We start from the raw sequence: 17,030 nt of genomic DNA on the forward strand, positions 1-17,030 counted from the left end.
TTTTAGGGCCTGAGCATCTTTTCCAATGTCTTTACCCCAATTTCTTTACACACTAGGCCTTGTCATCACATGGGCTGCTACTACAAACAACCACTGTCAGTTAGGTCTCCATTAGCACCTATTTATTCTCCTGGGCTGACCTTTACCCATGCTTTCGTCATCCCAACCATTTTTCTCTCTCTCTCTGGGGCTCCATCTTCCCCTATTGCTTACTCCTTCCCCACCCACACTCCTCCTTTATAACATTTATACACACTATCTCAGCTACAATCAGTTCTGAAAAAGGGTTACCAGACCTGAAGCATTAACTTTGCTTTCGCTCCACAGATGCTGCCAGATATACTGAATTTTTCCAGCAATTTTTGTTTTTGTTTCTGATTTCCGGCATCCGCAGATGTTTTCTGAAAATGGGGTATACTGGGGCAGTCATCATGACACCCACACACTAAGAATTTCAAAGTGTGTTTGCTTTGGAAACTAACAGAAAAATGTCGGGAAGAAATGAGGATTTGCAGTTTGTCTTGGGGCCAGGGACAACAATGTTTAAAGTACTTCTCAACAGGATATGGCACCTGTAAATCTGAGGTGAAATCAACACCAATATCAAAGAGGATGTCCTGGCCAGATCTTCAGAATGAGGCAAGTAATCAAAAAGTACAGCAAAAAGCAAACAATAACCTGTAGTTTTAGAAAAAGTCACTTGGACAGATGGTGCTGCTGATGATTCTTTGGGTTTGTGTCTGACGATACTTCCTCCAAACCAAAGGAGTAGCCATGGGCACCCGCATGGGCCCCAGCTATGCCTGCCTCTTCGTAGGATATGTGGAACAGTCCATCTTCCGCAGCTACACTGGCACCACCCCCCACCTTTTCCTCCGCTACATCGATGACTGTATCGGCGCTGCCTCGTGCTCCCACGAGGTTGAACAGTTCATCCACTTTACCAACACCTTCCACCCCGACCTCAAATTCACCTGGACTGTCTCAGACTCCTCCCTACTCTTCCTAGACCTTTCCATTTCTATCTCGGGTGACCGAATCGACATGGACATTTACTATAAACCGACCGACTCCCACAGCTACCTAGACTACACCTCCTCCCACCCTGTCCCCTGTAAAAACGCCATCCCATATTCCCAATTCCTTCGTCTCCGCCGCATCTGCTCCCAGGAGGACCAGTTCCAAAACCGTACAACCCAGATGGCCTCCTTCTTCAAGGACCGCAATTTCCCGCCAGACGTAGTCGATGATGCCCTCCACCGCATCTCTTCCACTTCCCGCTCCTCCGCCCTTGAGCCCCTTCCCTCCAACCGGCACCAGGACAGAACCCCACTGGTCCTTACCTACCACCCCACCAACCTCCATGTACAACGTATCATCCACCGTCATTTCCGCCACCTCCAAACAGACCTCACCACCAGTGATATATTTCCCTCCCCTCCCCTATCAGCATTCCGAAAAGACCACTCCCTCCGTGACTCCCTCGTCAGGTCCAACCGCCCACCAACCCAACCTCCACTCCCGGCACATTCCCCTGCAACCGCAAGAAATGCAAAACTTGCACCCACACCTCCCCCCTTACTTCCCTCCAAGGCCCCAAGGGACACTTCCATATCCGCCACAAATTCACCTGCACCTCCACAAACATCATCTATTGCATACGCTGCACCCGATGTGGCATCCTCTATATTGGGGAGACAGGCCGCCTTCTTGCGGAACGTTTCAGAGAACACCTCTGGGACACCCAGACCAACCAACCCAATCACCCCGTAGCCCAACACTTTGACTCCCCCTCCCACTCCATCAAGGACATGCAGGTCCTTGGACTCCTCCATCCCCAGACCATGGCAACACGACGGTTGGAGGAAGAGTGCCTCATCTTCTGCCTGGGAACCCTCCAACCACAAGGGATGAACTCAGATTTCTCCAGTTTCCTCATTTCCCCTCCCCCCACCTTGTCTCAGTCAAATCCCTCGAACTCAGCACCGCCTTCCTAACCTGCAATCATCTTCCTGACCTCTCCGCCCCCACTCCACTCCGGCCTATCACCTTCACCTTGACCTCCCTCCACCTATCGCTTTCCAAAGCCCCTCCCCCAAGTCTCTCCTCCCTACCTTTTATCTTAGCCTGCTGGACACACTTTCCTCATTCCTGAAGGGGCTTATGCCGAAACGTCGATTCTCCTGTTCCTTGGATGCTGCCTGACCTGCTGCACTTTTCCAGCAACACATTTTCAGCTCTGACGATATAACCTCAGGCCAGAACTCAAGACATTTCTTAAAATAATATTTATTTACATGAGGATCATAAACATTTTGGCCATAAGCTATTCTAGTTCCAATTTGCAAACAGAGTCTCCTTCACTTGACTATTGAGGTCACTTTAAACATCACAGCATATCTCAGAGGCTCAACTGAATATTCCATTGATATCATAACTACAACTAGGAAAGAGAATATCTTGAAAAATTAGCAGATTAACTTGAAAAAATTCTAGATTATGAAACAGATGAGGGAAACAAAAATCATTGGAGAACTGAATAAAAGATTGTGGAATGCTTCATTGTGGTGAGGATAGTGGCAGATATTCATTTTCTTCAATATAGTCAGCTGACAAATTATGATTGATGCACTAGGGAGGAAACAGTGAATCACTGATCCAAGTATTAAAGGAAATTAAGATAGTTCTGATGAAATGTCATCAACCATAAATGTTAACATTTTTTTCACAAATTTTGCCATATTTGCTGAGCATTCCCAGTTTTTTTTTTAATATAAGCGAAGGTCAGGACACAGTAAGCTCTTTGAAAAATGTGAAGGATAATTATATTCTCATTGGCTGCTATTGTCACAATAAAATGAAAAACTGATCAATGAAGAATAGAATAGCTCAATGCCAGATTCCCAATTAACTAAATCACAGATTGTATAAAGAAGATAGCCATGATGTAGAGATGCTAGTGTTGGACTTGGGTGAACAAGGTTAGAAGTCACACAACACGAGGTTATAGCCCAACAGATTTATTTGGGATCACAAGCTTTCAGAGCACTGCTCCTCTGTCAGGTCATTTCACCTGATGAAGGACTTAAAACTCGAAAGGTCACCTTTCATTCTTTCCACAAGTCCTGCTTAGCATTGAGTGTTCCTAACTGCTCTTGTTTTTATTTCAAAATTTCAACATCCGGAGTATTTTGTGTTATGTACAAGGAAAGTGCTAAAAGAGCTGATGATAGTTAAAATACAGCACACAGCATGAAACAGGAAATGTGTGCCAAATAGCAAACTATTATCTCGGTTCTTTTTAAAAAGAGCTCTGAAATTGAAGCTTTTCAAATTCATGCTTACCTGGATTGACTTCAAGAAAACCAACTTTAGAAAAGAAAGTACAATTTATGTACATAAGACGTTATTGATTTATTGCATTGTGATTTGCAAGGTTATACAGCATGAATTGGGAATCTGATAGGTAAATATTGATTGTAAAAGTCCAAGCTTAGACAATTTACCTTCACAATAGAAGAGCAAACTGCAAGCCAGAACAATGACAATTTTTTTTTTCAGAAGTGGCAGAAGGAAGAAAACAAAAGTAACATTGGATAGATTTGATGGTTGATCCAATTATGACATAGACAGGGAAAAGTTAGGATGGTTGGATTGCATCAGTATAAAGGAGAAAGTGAGGACTGCAGATGCTGGAGATCAGAGCTGAAAATGTGTTGCTGGAAAAGCGCAGCAGGTCAGGCAGCATCCAAGGAACAGGAGAATCGACGTTTCGGGCATAAGCCCTTCTTCAGGCTTATGCCCGAAACGTCGATTCTCCTGTTCCTTGGATGCTGCCTGACCTGCTGCGCTTTTCCAGCAACACATTTTCAGCTCTTGCATCAGTATAAAGTATGCTAAAAATAATAACTTGTCCCAGTTTTCACCAAAATAGTGCATCTTAATCTAATACATTTTAAAATGAATTTAACACATCTGTTTAAATGTTAGACTGTTAATTAATGTAAAATTTAAAATTAGTTTCAGGTACAATGATTTGAGAACTGTGCTTTGGTCTTCTGATTATATAAATGATAGTCAAAGTAACTTGCATTCAATTTAATGAATAATTAGTTACCAATATATCAGACTGAACTGAACGTCCAAACGAATAACCCTGGATTCCTTCCAACAACTGCATATAAAATTAGGCTAATATCTTAAACCTATGATGTGGAGCTGCCGGTGTTGGACTGGGGTGGACAAAATTAAAAATCACATAACCCCAGGTTATATGGTCCAACCTGTTGGACTACTACCTGGTGTTGTGATTGATAACTCCATCTTCAACTTAAATAGTCTCTAATAGAACATGCAAATGCACATTCTAAATTAATCTTTAACCCTGAGGCATCCAAGCTTGGCTTTAATCTCTGCAAGGGCATGATATTATTAACACCAAATAAATGATTTTTTTCAGATTTTGAGAGCCTTTACTGATGTTGACAATTATTATGGATTTTAAAAAACAGGAAGCAATTTGTCATTTTATTACGAGCGTTAGTCCTCACATGGTGAATTTCAGGTTTCTCCCACAAGACTGTAAAAATTCTAAGAAAAGGGGAACAAGACAGAAACACAAACAACTTAATTTTCCAATCATTGTATTTTCTAGAATATCAGTGAGTGTGATGATTTAACTGAGCAAGAGTCCAAAAATTAGATTCCTGCCATTGAGATAAATGTTAACAAACATGAATTCCTCCTTAGTTGGCAAGATGACTTTCTCGCCTTCAGACAGTAAATATTGTATTTGCTCCACAGTGGCAACTTAGTGCACAGGATCAGCCAACAGATTTTATCCCAGGGTGGCACTTTAGAACCAAAGGCAAGGCACAGATTTGCATCTATGACATTAGGGCACAAAATGGGTTTGGCTTATGACAACTGACAATGGTCACAGGGTCACAGCAATGCAGAATCACATGGAGCACATGCTGATTAGAAACTAGCCAAGAGGTTAACATCCAGGAGGGAATGATGTCAGTGTCCTATTAATAGCACTGTGTACTTTTATTTATGTTTTCATGGATCTCCAGAAAGTGAAAGGTCTACGGCACAGATAAACTCTGCCTTCCTACAGCTGCAAAGCATCTGACTCAGAAAACTGTTAAGACACCAATAACAGCAGCAACAACAATGACAGCCACTAATGATTGCTGCACAGCATCCAGAAAAGGATTAGCAGAACAAAAGCCACTATATCTAAGGAAAGCCACTGTGTAAACCTTAAATGCAGCTATTTGATGATGACTCAGGATATCCTGAGCCACTGTTTCATACCTCTGCCAGCTTTGATGGGCAAAGACTTGAGGCTTCATGGACTAGATGGGAATTACATCTTGGTCGTCCTAAAGGTAACAGCTGCCCTGAATTTCTTCGCCAGTGAATCATTTCATGGAGTTACTGCAGACTTTTGTGATATTTCACAGTCCTCAACTCGTAAGTGTATCTGGGAGGCCACTAAAGCTCTCTTTGAAAGAGCCCATCTACTCATCTCTCTTGTTGCTAATGAGGATTCTCAGCCATCAGTGGATTTCCACTGGTTCAGGACCATCTCTCTCTTAACCAGAAAACTCGGTGATTACTGATCAGATCATCTGTCAAAGATCCACATACCTACAAAATTGGGACTTAAAGATCAAGTCACTGCAGATTACTCAACACTGAGGGCAACAATGAGGTCCACAGTGTAATGATGCTGCTGCTTTAACAAGGTTATGTTGTCCTTTTTTTAAAAAAGGGGGTTGTAAATGCAGAGGTTCCGATATGTCTGGAAATATCTACTTGAGAATGTTTTAAGTCTTTCTTTTAAAACACTTATACAATGAAAGGGAGGTGGCCAGTTCACCAAGTTCAGAGTTTGGTTTGATTTGATTTTAGTAAGCAGTCAGTTTTTGAGGCTGCTGATCAAAGAAACAGCTCCATGTCGATCCTTTCTCTCTCTGACATCTCTCCTATAAGAACTTGTGTTTAATTGTACCTTTTTTTGCCAAGGGGTGTTTATGGGATGTTGCAAGTATTTCGAACAGCATCATTAAGTTGCAACAGAGTCAATTGGATTTTCAAACAGGTTACGTTATTTGAAATTCGGTTCTCTTTTGTTCACATTTCATTCATTCATCTGTAAATAAATTCTGTTTTGTTTAAAGCCAAGTGTTTGGGCCAGTTGCATAACTCCTACATTATCCACTTTACATCTGCTTAAAACAACTAGAAAGGTTAGGGTCTGGGCTGCCTTCTTGAAATTTTTTAAGGTGGTCTGGCCTGGTCCATGACCAAGGGGAGGAAACTGAATTTGAGATGGCCAACTGATGAAACCGATGCACACATTTTAAGATGATGACCATAAGGAATAGGAACAAGAGTTTGGCCCCTTTAGCCTGCTCTGCCATTCAAAAGAATCATGACTAATCCTCATTCCCCACATCCACTTTCCTTCCCTTTTCCTGTAACTCTCGATTAGCCTACTGATTAAGAATCTAGCTATCTGCATAAATAGCTTGGCCTAAAGTGTACTCAAGGATTTTACCCCACAGCTCGCTGTGGCAAGGAGTTCAAAGTGTGTCACCTTCTGAGAGAAGAAATCCCACCTTACCTCAGTTGTAAATTGGTGTCCCTTTATTCTTGAATAATGCCCTCTGGTCCTATTCTTTCCCATGATGGAAAACATCCTCTCTGTATTTACCCTGTCAGGCCTGTTAAAAGCATGCCTCAAGTTTGTTAGAGTTCTTTGATGAAGTGACCAGGAAGGTTGATGAGGGCAGGGTGGTAGATGTAATGTACATGGTGAGATGGACTAGGCCAGACCACTTAAAACATTCTTAAGCAGACAGCCCACACTGGAACTTTGCAATTTGTTTCAGTAAGTGTTCAGTGAAAATTACCCGAAGTTAGCGAGCTAGGCTGACTACCAGGTTTTAAAACAGAAACATTTATTCACAAAATTACAGAATGAAACACAAAGGACAGAATATAAAAAACCCACAGAACTTAGTCTATCCAAACTAGACTTAATTACACTATTCTGAAAAATGCCAACAGTCCCAATAAACAAACCCCTTAAACACAGTAAAAATGAAACAGAGGCTTACAGGTCGAAGGGCAGAAAGACAGAGTCTAGCAGCCTGTTTCCACACAGCCCACTGCTGAACTGAACTGACTAACAACAAGAATTCAGCTTCCACGACTGACCACTCCTCTTTCATTACACAGATTACTTCTAAAACATGAAAGCTGTAGCCTAAAGTCTCATCTGTTTACGTATAAACAGTTCGGAGCCCGAATTGTTTTACAACCCCTCTGAGAAAAACCAAGGACATGGTATCCTTGAGAAAAGGACCAGCTTTTAGAAAAAAAGGACCAGCTTTGTGACAGTGGATTTCAGTAAGGCCTTTGATAAGGTTCCTTATGGTAGCTGCTCTGAAAGATTAGATAGCATGGAATCTAGGGGGAGCTGGCAAATTGCATGCACAATTGACTTGATGGTAGGAAGCAAAAGGTAACACTGGAAGGATGCTTGTCGGACTGAAAGCCTGCAACTAGTGGAGTGCCTCAGGGGTCGGTGCTGGACCCATTGCTCTTGGCTATCTATATCAATGATTTGGATGAGAACGTACAAAGCATGATTAGTAAGTTTGCAGATGCCACTAAAATAGGTGGTATCAGGAAGGAAAGTTATCTGAAATTGCAGCAGGGCCTCGATCAGCTGTAGAAGTGGACCCAGAAATGACAAGTAAAGTTTAATATAGGTAAGTGAGAGGTCTTGCGTTTTGACAAGTCATGGACTATAGAGCATCAATTTAAGGTTAGAGGAGAAAGAATAAAAGGGAACCTGAGGGGCAACATTTTTTGCACATGGAGTGGTACACTTACGAAATGAGCCGTCAGCAGAAGTGGTTCAGGTGGGTATATTAACAAAATTTAACAGACATTGGGACAAATACATGGATAAGAAAGGTTTAGAAGGATATGGAGCCATAGAGATGTACAGCATGGAAACAGACCCTTCGGTCCAACTCGTCCATGCTGACCAGATATCCTAACCTAATATACTCCCATTTACCAGTACCTGATCCATATCCCTCAAACCCTTCCTATTCATATACCCATCCAGATGCCTTTTAAATGTTGTAATTTTATCAGCAGCCACTACTTCCTCTGGCAGCTCATTCCATACATGCACCTCTGCATGAAAAAGTTGCCCCTTAGGTCCCTTTTACATTTTTCCCCTCTCACCCTAAACCTATGCCCTCTAGTTCTGGACTCCCCCACCCCAGGGAAAAGACCTTGTCGATTTACTCTATCCATGCCCCTCATGATTTTATAAACCTCTATAAGGTCACCCCTCAGCCTCCAATGCTCCAGGGAAAACAGCCCCAACCTATTCAGCCTCTCCTTGTAACTCAAATCTTTCAACTCTGGCTTTGAGATGCCAGTGTTGGACTGGGTGTACAAAGTTAAAAATCACACAACACCAGGTTATAGTCCAATAGGTTTAACTGGAAGCACTAGCTTTCGGAGCGCTGCTTCTTCATCAGGTGGTTGATGATGAAGCCTAATGAACAACCTGATGAAGGAGCAGCGCTCCAAAAGCTAGTGCTTCCAATTAAACCTGTTGGACTATAACCTGGTGTTGCATGATTTTTAACTTTATCCAACCCTGGCAACATCCTTGTAAATCTTTTCTGAACCCTTTGAAGTTTCACAACATCTTTCTGATAGGAGGGAGACCAGAATTACACACAATATTCCAGAAGTGGCCTAATCAATGTCCTGCACAGTCACAACATGACCTCCTATTCCTCTACTCAATGCTTTGCATGGGCCAAGTGCAGGGAAATGGGGTTAGAGTGGATAGACATTTTGATTGGCATGGACCAGTTTGTGCCAAAGGGCCTGTCTCCGTGCTGTAGGACTATGAGTCTAACCTTGTACATTTCAAGGAGATCACCTCTCGTGTTTCTAAATTCCAGTGAGTAGAGTCCCAATCTATTCACTCTTTGATTACTTTACATCAGTGTTCACTGATAAACAGGAGGTGATGAATGCTGAGATTAGAGAAAGAAGTTTGCTTACTCTGGATCACGTTGACATAACGGGGGAAGAGGTGATGGGTAGGCTAAAGGATATTAAGGTGGACAAATCCCCAGGACCGGATGGGGTCTATCCCAGGTTGCTGTGGGAGGAGAGAGAGGAAATAGCTGGGGCCCTGACAGATATCTTTGTAGCGTCCTTAAATACAGGCGAGGTGCTGGAGGACTGGAGGATTGCTCATGTTATCCCCCTTTACAAGAAGGGTAGTAGGGATATTCCAGGTAACTACAGACCAGTAAGCCTAACGTCAGTGTTGGAAAGGTTGCTGGGAAGGTACTGAGGGATAAAATCTATTTATATTTGGAAAGGAATCGGGTTATCAGTGATAGGCAACATGGTTTTGTGCTGGGTAGATCGTGCCTTACCAATTTAATAGGTTCTTTGAGGAAGTGACCAAGTTGATGGATGAAGGAAGGGCTGTAGGTATCATACACATAGATTTTAGTAAGGCATTTGAAAAGGTTCCCCATTGTAAACTAATGGAAAAAGTGAAGTCACATGGTATGCAGGGTATTCTAGCTAGGTGGATAAAGAACTGGTTGAGCAACAGGAGACAGAGAGTAGTAGTCGAAGGGAGTTTCTTGAAATGGAGAAAGATGACCAGTGATGTTCCACAGGGATCAGTGCTGGGGCTACTGTTGTTTGTAATATACATAAATGATCTGGAAGTTTGCTGATGATGCTTGTGGGATTTGCTGCTGATTGTTGATCTGATCAGTAAGTTTGCAGATGACACAAAGATTGGTGGAGAAGCAGAAAGCATAGGGGACGGTCAAAGAATACAGGAGAATATAGATAGATTGGAGAGTTGGGCGGAGAAGTGGCAGATGGAGTTCAATCCAGGCAAATGTGAGGTGATGCATTTTGGAAAGTCTAATTCTAGAGCGAACTATACTGTAAACGGAAGAGCCTTATGAAAAGTTGATGAGCAGAGAGATCTGGGAGTTCAGGTCCATTGTACAGGTGGATAGAGCTGTCAAGAAGGCATATGGTTTGCTTGCCTTCAGTGGACAGGGTATTAAGTATAAGAGCTGGTAGGTCATGTTAAAATTGTACAAAACTTTGGTTCGGCTGCAATTAGAATACTAGGATGTGGACACTATGGAGATGGTGCAGAGAAGGTTTATGAGGATGCTGCCTGGTATGGAAGGTGCTAGCTATGAAGAGAGGTTGAGTAGGTTAGGATTGTTTTCATTAGCAAAAAGGAGATTGAGGGGGGCCCTGATTGAGGTCTACAAGATCATGAAGGGTATAGACAGGGTAGATATGGATAAGCTTTTTCCCAGGGTGAGGGATTCAATAACAAGAGGTCACACGTTCAAGGTGAGAGGTGAAAAGTTTAAGGGGGATATACGCGGCAAGTACTTCACACAGAGGGTGGTAGGTGCCTGGAATGCATTGCCAGCAGAGGTAGTAGAGGCAAGCACAGTAGATTCATTTAGGGTGTGTCTGGACAGATGCATGAGTAAGTGAGGAGCAGAGGGATACAGATGCTTAGGAACTGGGCGATAGGTTTCGACAGTGGATTGGGTCGGCTCAGTCTTGGAGGGCCGAAGGACCTGTTCCTGGGTTGTAAAGTTTCTTTGTTCTTTTTCTTTGCTCATAAGACAATCCCTCTAAGTGGCTATCAGAGCACCTGATTATGAACCAGTGTTTTTGTTGACAAGAAAGACTTCCACTCCATTGAATGTTTAAATAATTTGTGACTATAGCAGCCAGATATTGTAGGTCTGAATTAGATATCCAGGGAGGTATCAAGACCCTTACATCAGGTGTCAAAGTATGTGTCTATCCTTTATGCCACCCTTTTGTGAATGGCTCCTAACAGCACTCTTTCTCCTCTAGAAGAAGCACGGAGTGAAGTTGAGGTGCCTGGTCCTCCTCTTGTCTTGCCATTGATTTACAGCACTCATGACTATTAGAGGGCTTAACACATTCTCAGTAGCCACAGTGCATTCTGCTGGGACTGGATCTCTAAGGTGGCCCCCTTCCTTTCCATGAAGGCCACCATGTGTTTGCATGCTGGAGCCACTACAAGCAGTGAGAACACAGATGGATGCTTCAAGCTTTCCTGTCAGTCCACAGAGGACCCCAACTGCCTATTGAGCATGTCACTATGGCAGAGTAAAGAGACAAGTTTTTTGCACTCAACTGGACATTTGCTTGATCTCCTGCAGTCTGAAAGGGGGAGGAGAGAGGGAGGTCAGAGACCTTGGACATTTCTTCTTCTACTGGCTCATGTCAGTAATGTGTACATTAGCTTGCATCCCTGAGTCTAGCTAAATTACTCATCAAAGTGACTGTGGAGTGCCAGGTCCTCGGAGGTTGAGACTTAAGCTTTTTTGGTTGGGCTTGCTCCTAGGTGCAGGCTCATGCAATGAGTTGGTAAAGATGCAAAACAGCATGCACAGATGGCTGTACACATTAGTGCACTCAGAAAAGAGCATACTGCAGAGCTGCTGAGTCATTCCTGTCTTCCTACCACCACTGCAATGATAAAATGACCCCAGCCAGATCTATAACATTTCCTCAAAAGGGTGTGAGGATCATTATGTCCATCATCCCTCCAATGGTCTTGACTCTGTCTGCATGATTGTAAGTCAGCTTTTCCTGCAATGCATTAATGAGAGGATTAAATGTGATGGCAATGGGACACCAGTACTTTGTGTGCCATCCCCAGTGAAGTAGTAGTATTTTGCCCAGGAAGGAATGGCAGTTTGAGAAAATGAGGAGGGTGTGAGCCTTTAAATTGTGGGATTTGAACCTATGACTCCAGAACATTAGCTTGCACGTTTTTGCAGCACTGCAGTTGGGCGTACTTGTGATGGACTGGCATTTTGGCCCAGATCAGTCAGTTTGATGGGATGTCCTCCTGGTGCCAACACCCAGGAAAATCACTCTCTTCTGTCCAACTCCATTCAAAACAGATTGCAGAGAAGTGTCATTGATTCAAGGGGCAAGCTTCTACTTCTTGGCTGTGCAATTCTTTGGTTTTACACTGACCACCACTGGTTAAATGGATGCCCCTAGCTTGCAGTGAATGAAATGGTGTTGAGTTGATACTTAAATATGGCTCTCGAACTTATGACACCAGAGGACCTGGTCAAGAGCAGAAACTTCTTCCACCCCGCCACCTGATTTGGTGATTCATTTGCTCAACATCTTACTTGCATAGATACTGAAGGTGAAAAGCATGGAATTGTGTCAGATAATTCATCACAGACATTGATGGGCGTGATGCATTGAACACATCCAGTAGCATACATCAACTCCAAAATGGAAGATCTTGGCCAAAGTGTCACCTTAGTGAAATGGCTCAATTGTCATCATTCAGTATATCAGGTGGTATTGTAATAATGGTATAAAAGTAATTTGGGCAAATGACACCTCGAGAAAATATCTTGAAAAAGACAAACAAGGCTTCCTCTTCCAGCAGCTCAAGTTTCAAAGAATCATACATGACAGAAGAGATCCTTTAACCAACTGAGTGTGCAGATTAATACATATTACCTACGCTATTCACTTTACCACACTAGGCCCACAACCTTGAATGTTATGACAGTTAAAATGCTCATCCAAATATTTTTTAAAGCTGTGAGTTTGCCATAAGGTTGACAAAAGCTACAGTAATAATACTACTAAGGTAACTAGAAATTCACCAAGTTATCAAGTTCAAACTAGGGGATGTAGATTAGTTTGGTTTGGATTGAGTGATTTTTGTTTTGAAGTCTTTTTATGAATGAAATCAACCTCAATGATTGAGATTTTCTTTACAGACACTTTAACTGAGGCTATTTCGGGATTTAATGGCTGAGATCTGTGGAGAGTTGTGCACATTCCATCATTCTTTGCATAGCTTATTGACTGCTTGGGTTCTAGCGCAACGTATCCACCATTGTAGTACACTCAATACTGATAGAATTATAGGCTACATTAGAGATAAAATGCACGTACACATACCTAGTAAGATTGGGTTTTCTTTTGGAGTTTAACCTGTAAACGTTGACAAAGAAAGACAGATGAAGTCAATAACTTGTTCGTTATGCTAGTAAATTAGGTTTAGATTGATCTCGAAAAGATCCCCATACAAGAAGCAACACTTGCGCATGCCGCTGAATTAATGTCACCAATCAGTAAATTCGCAATTCTGGTTCGACCACCCAAGGCACAAATAAATTCACTGTATGCGGCTACTGGTAAGCATGTCAACTTAGTTAACTAGGATATTTTCATGTTATTAAAATTTTTAAGAACTCAATTGAGAAGAATGTTGTAATTGTAAAATTCTAGTTTTTATACTTACCTCATGAAATCATATTCTTTTTCATCATAAATCACTGTTGTATATGAGTTTGGTCCTAAGAATTGTCGTCACACTATATTAAAAATAGAGATAACAGCACCATCCTTTTTCCATTGTTCATTGCTGCAGCTACAAGGATAATAGGATACTCCATACATAATGCTAATTAACATGATGAATGTTAGTCATTGTTATGCTTCTATTGCTATTGTTAGACATAAGAACTTAACTGTTCACTCCGCTCAACAATAATCTGTTGCATTCTGAAACTCAAAAGGTGTTTACCAGAAAGGAAGATGAATTCAAGCAATTCAGTGTATATAAATCTGGCAAACTCATTCATCTCCTGCAGCACGCATACACAGCAATATAGGACATTGATATGGCAGAAGGTCAAAGGTATAATTATGATAAAAATTAATTGAGGTCTCAAATAATATATTGCATATGTAGTAACACCATCTTTCTTCCAAGATCATTTAGCATCATTTATGATTCACCTTGTTTTAACAGGCAATGACTTTCAAATACCATGTGGTATGAAGCGTTCCATTCTGACCTGCTACGGCCCTAGATTTATCAACCTGGAGAGACCCCGTACCAACAGCAAAAAGTGTAGCATTGCAACAGAAAGGACAATGAAAATAGAAATATCAAAACTTTTTAATTATACACAAACATAGGTGAAGGTGTAAAGAAAATGAATCTAACTAAAACAAATATCTAGCAATAATCCTATTTGCATTATGAAATACTTTCAAATAAAATACTTTAAAAGTTTCCATTAATGCAAATTTTAAAAATCATAACCTACATAAAATTTAAATCATTTTCAAGATTTTTGATCAGCAAAGTTACTGATATTTGTTCAACCATCACCAATTATTTTAACCAACTTACAAGCTGCTGCTACTTTTGTCTTTTCTGACATCTGCAGTCAAAAACATTCTCATATTTCACAGTCTTTCTACAATTATGAGATATGAACCAGAGACAAAATTCTTCAAACTCAATCCTTTACGCTTAGTCATAGAGACAGAAATGAAGGGTTGCTGACACCAACCATCTTTGAAAGGAAAAAAATATAAAATTCAGCAAACCCTGATGCAACTTCTGAGTGAAGCGGTAAACTACCAGCTCTTCATTCAATCTAGTCCACTGTATTTGCAGCTCACAATGTAGTCTCCACTACATTAGGGAGATAAAACTCAGACTGGGTGACTGCTTTGTTAAACGCCTCTGCTCTGTTTGTAAAAATGACCCAGTTGTCTGCCACTTCAATACACCACTTGTGTTTTCATGCAAACATTTTTCTGTCTCAAGCCTGCAGCAGTGCTCCAGTAAAGCTCAATTCAAGCTGGAGGAACACTACTTCATCTTCCATCTAGGCATCTCACAGCGCTCAGGACTCAACGTTTTCACCATTTCAGAGCATGAACATCTTCCTTCATGTTTGTTACCCACCGTCATACCTTGTTCGGCACGTGTTTCTCCCTGCACAGCCATCCGAATTTCAACCATTTATACTTTGTTAGCATCCATTCAGCCTTTAGTCTTTATTCAAGCTTATCATCAGGCAATCATTTCTCCTTTATCTCTCTCTCTCTCTCTGGGCACAATCTCCATCTAATTCGACTTAGTACAAATACACCCTTTCCCAGCTGCTTTCATTTCTGACAAAGGTCACCGGACTCTAAATGGTTAACTCTGTTCCTCGCTTCACACAAAGTTTCTCCAGCACTTTGTTCTTGTTTCAGGTTGGCAGCATTCACAATCCCTTGATTTTTTTTTATATTTGTTACTGTCTTGAAAAAGCAATATAAATTTTATTAGATAGTTAAAGGGTCTTAATGGATCTCGTGAATGTTGAAGGTGAAGGGAAAGGGGCTACGCTGCAGAGGTGTTTTTTTTTTAAACTTGTGCTGATGTTCTAGTGTTTAACAGAGGAGCCCGGGTATTTTGAGCATTGCATTACTTGAATGGAAGCTGGGAGTAAATCAAAGTTTTCTGATTGTGTTTAATATCCACATAATTTTATATAATGTGTGTGTAGCCATATAAATATACTTGAGCCTTATCTGAACAAAAATGCCCCTTTCAGAGTGTCCTTTCTTCCCAGTCTCCTTTTTTTTCTTCAATGAATCATGGAAAATACAAAATATCATTTTATTTTATAATTAGAGGACCCTCATAATCAAAGAACTTAAGCTGAAGTTTGCTCAGCTTATGCTGAAATCTAGCACTGATAATGTGGAAGGATGGTTTGAAGGGAAAATATGAATCCTGACTCCCAAGATTAGTCAAGGGCATGACATGCAAGTTTTGAATCCAGCTGTTGGCAATGATCATAACAGAGGTGACTAACAGAATTCAAATTAAATTGGACAAACATAATAAAATTCAGTGGCTCCAGTAAATCAAAAGTTAATCCTTTCAAAATACTTAACAATGTAGGAAATTACTGGAGTTGAAATTGCATTAGGAATAGTAGGTAACCCAAATTGGAAAAAAACAAATTCTCACCCTTATGACCACAAATAACTCAAACACAAGTATCGACACACTGACAAGCAATGATACCAACATCTCAGCTGTGATAAGTGCATAACTGAGCAATTTATGATAATGACAAAAAAGCTGCCTACAATGGATTGTTTTTCACTGGCCATAGTTATGGGACTAAACTTTACAATATTTGCTGGATGCGAAGAGAAATATGTCATGTAACTGCTACGATATGCTTGTGCATATCACCTGAATAATCAATACAGATTAAAAACCGTTGAAGATCCAGGATTAATCCCTGTAGCAACTTACAAGTTAGTTTTCGAACCTTAAAATGACTACCTCTTCCAATTCTATTTTCTGGTAGTTAGCCAATTCTCTATCCAAAGTAATATATTATCCCTAACACCATTGACTTACATGATACCTACTGAAGTCCTTCTGAAAATCCAAATGCACTAGATCTAAAGGTTCCCCTTTAACTATGTCTTTGATGGACATTCAAATATCTGTAACAAACTTGTCAATACTGTCTGATATGGTGGTGCCGATGTTGGACTAGGGTGGACAAAGTTGAAAATCACACACCAGGTTATGGTCTAACAGGATTATTTGAAGATATAAGCTTTTGGAGTGCGGCTCCTTTGTCAGGTAGCTCATGGGTCAGGATACATGGGACACAATTCTGTATCCTGCAAGCCTTATAGTATGCAAGAAATGGCCTTGTCTTTAAGATTGAATTTCATATTGGATACACTAGGAGTTGAAGTTTGCTGTTATGTTATAATTCAACTAATGTACTAAAGAGAAATCCAAGTACATAAATTAATAGAACTACTTCACAAAATTCCCTGTTTTTGAATGAAAAGAAACTACTCTATATTGATCAGAAATTCAAGAAATGAAACATTACTAAAAAAATGTTTGAACTTATAAAGACTTAAGTATAAATCCAGTTCCTTTGTTTTCCACTTTCTCCACCATCTCAAATAGCTCCTTTATGTGTTATACAAATCTTGAAGGTTTATTCACTTCGTCTCTGGGGCCAAAGCAAAGATGTATCACGTCTTTCTGGTTTTGATTGATT

The 17,030-nt window shown here is 40.9% G+C and overlaps 1 protein-coding gene across 9 annotated transcripts in view; it reads right to left on the bottom strand.

The window, feature by feature from the left end:
• Positions 1–17,030, bottom strand: part of LOC122556611 (rho GTPase-activating protein 26-like) — a 304,349-nt gene that overhangs the window by 6,832 nt on the left and 280,487 nt on the right. For 5 of the 9 annotated variants that reach the window (XM_087995295.1, XM_087995297.1, XM_087995296.1 and 2 more), the window contains one exon: positions 13,096–13,128. The exons of 3 other annotated variants lie outside the window; for them this stretch is intronic. In XM_087995295.1, the coding sequence (XP_087851421.1) occupies positions 13,096–13,128 (33 nt within the window). Of the gene's footprint in view, positions 1–13,095; positions 13,129–13,193; positions 13,512–17,030 lie in introns of those variants that run through there. One more of the 9 variants, XM_087995301.1, reaches the window with a different exon arrangement.

Source organism: Chiloscyllium plagiosum, unplaced genomic scaffold, assembly GCF_037043375.1.
Source record: "Chiloscyllium plagiosum isolate Xiang-an unplaced genomic scaffold, Cpla_swu_hap1 HiC_scaffold_16, whole genome shotgun sequence".
Taxonomy (NCBI): domain Eukaryota; kingdom Metazoa; phylum Chordata; class Chondrichthyes; order Orectolobiformes; family Hemiscylliidae; genus Chiloscyllium; species Chiloscyllium plagiosum.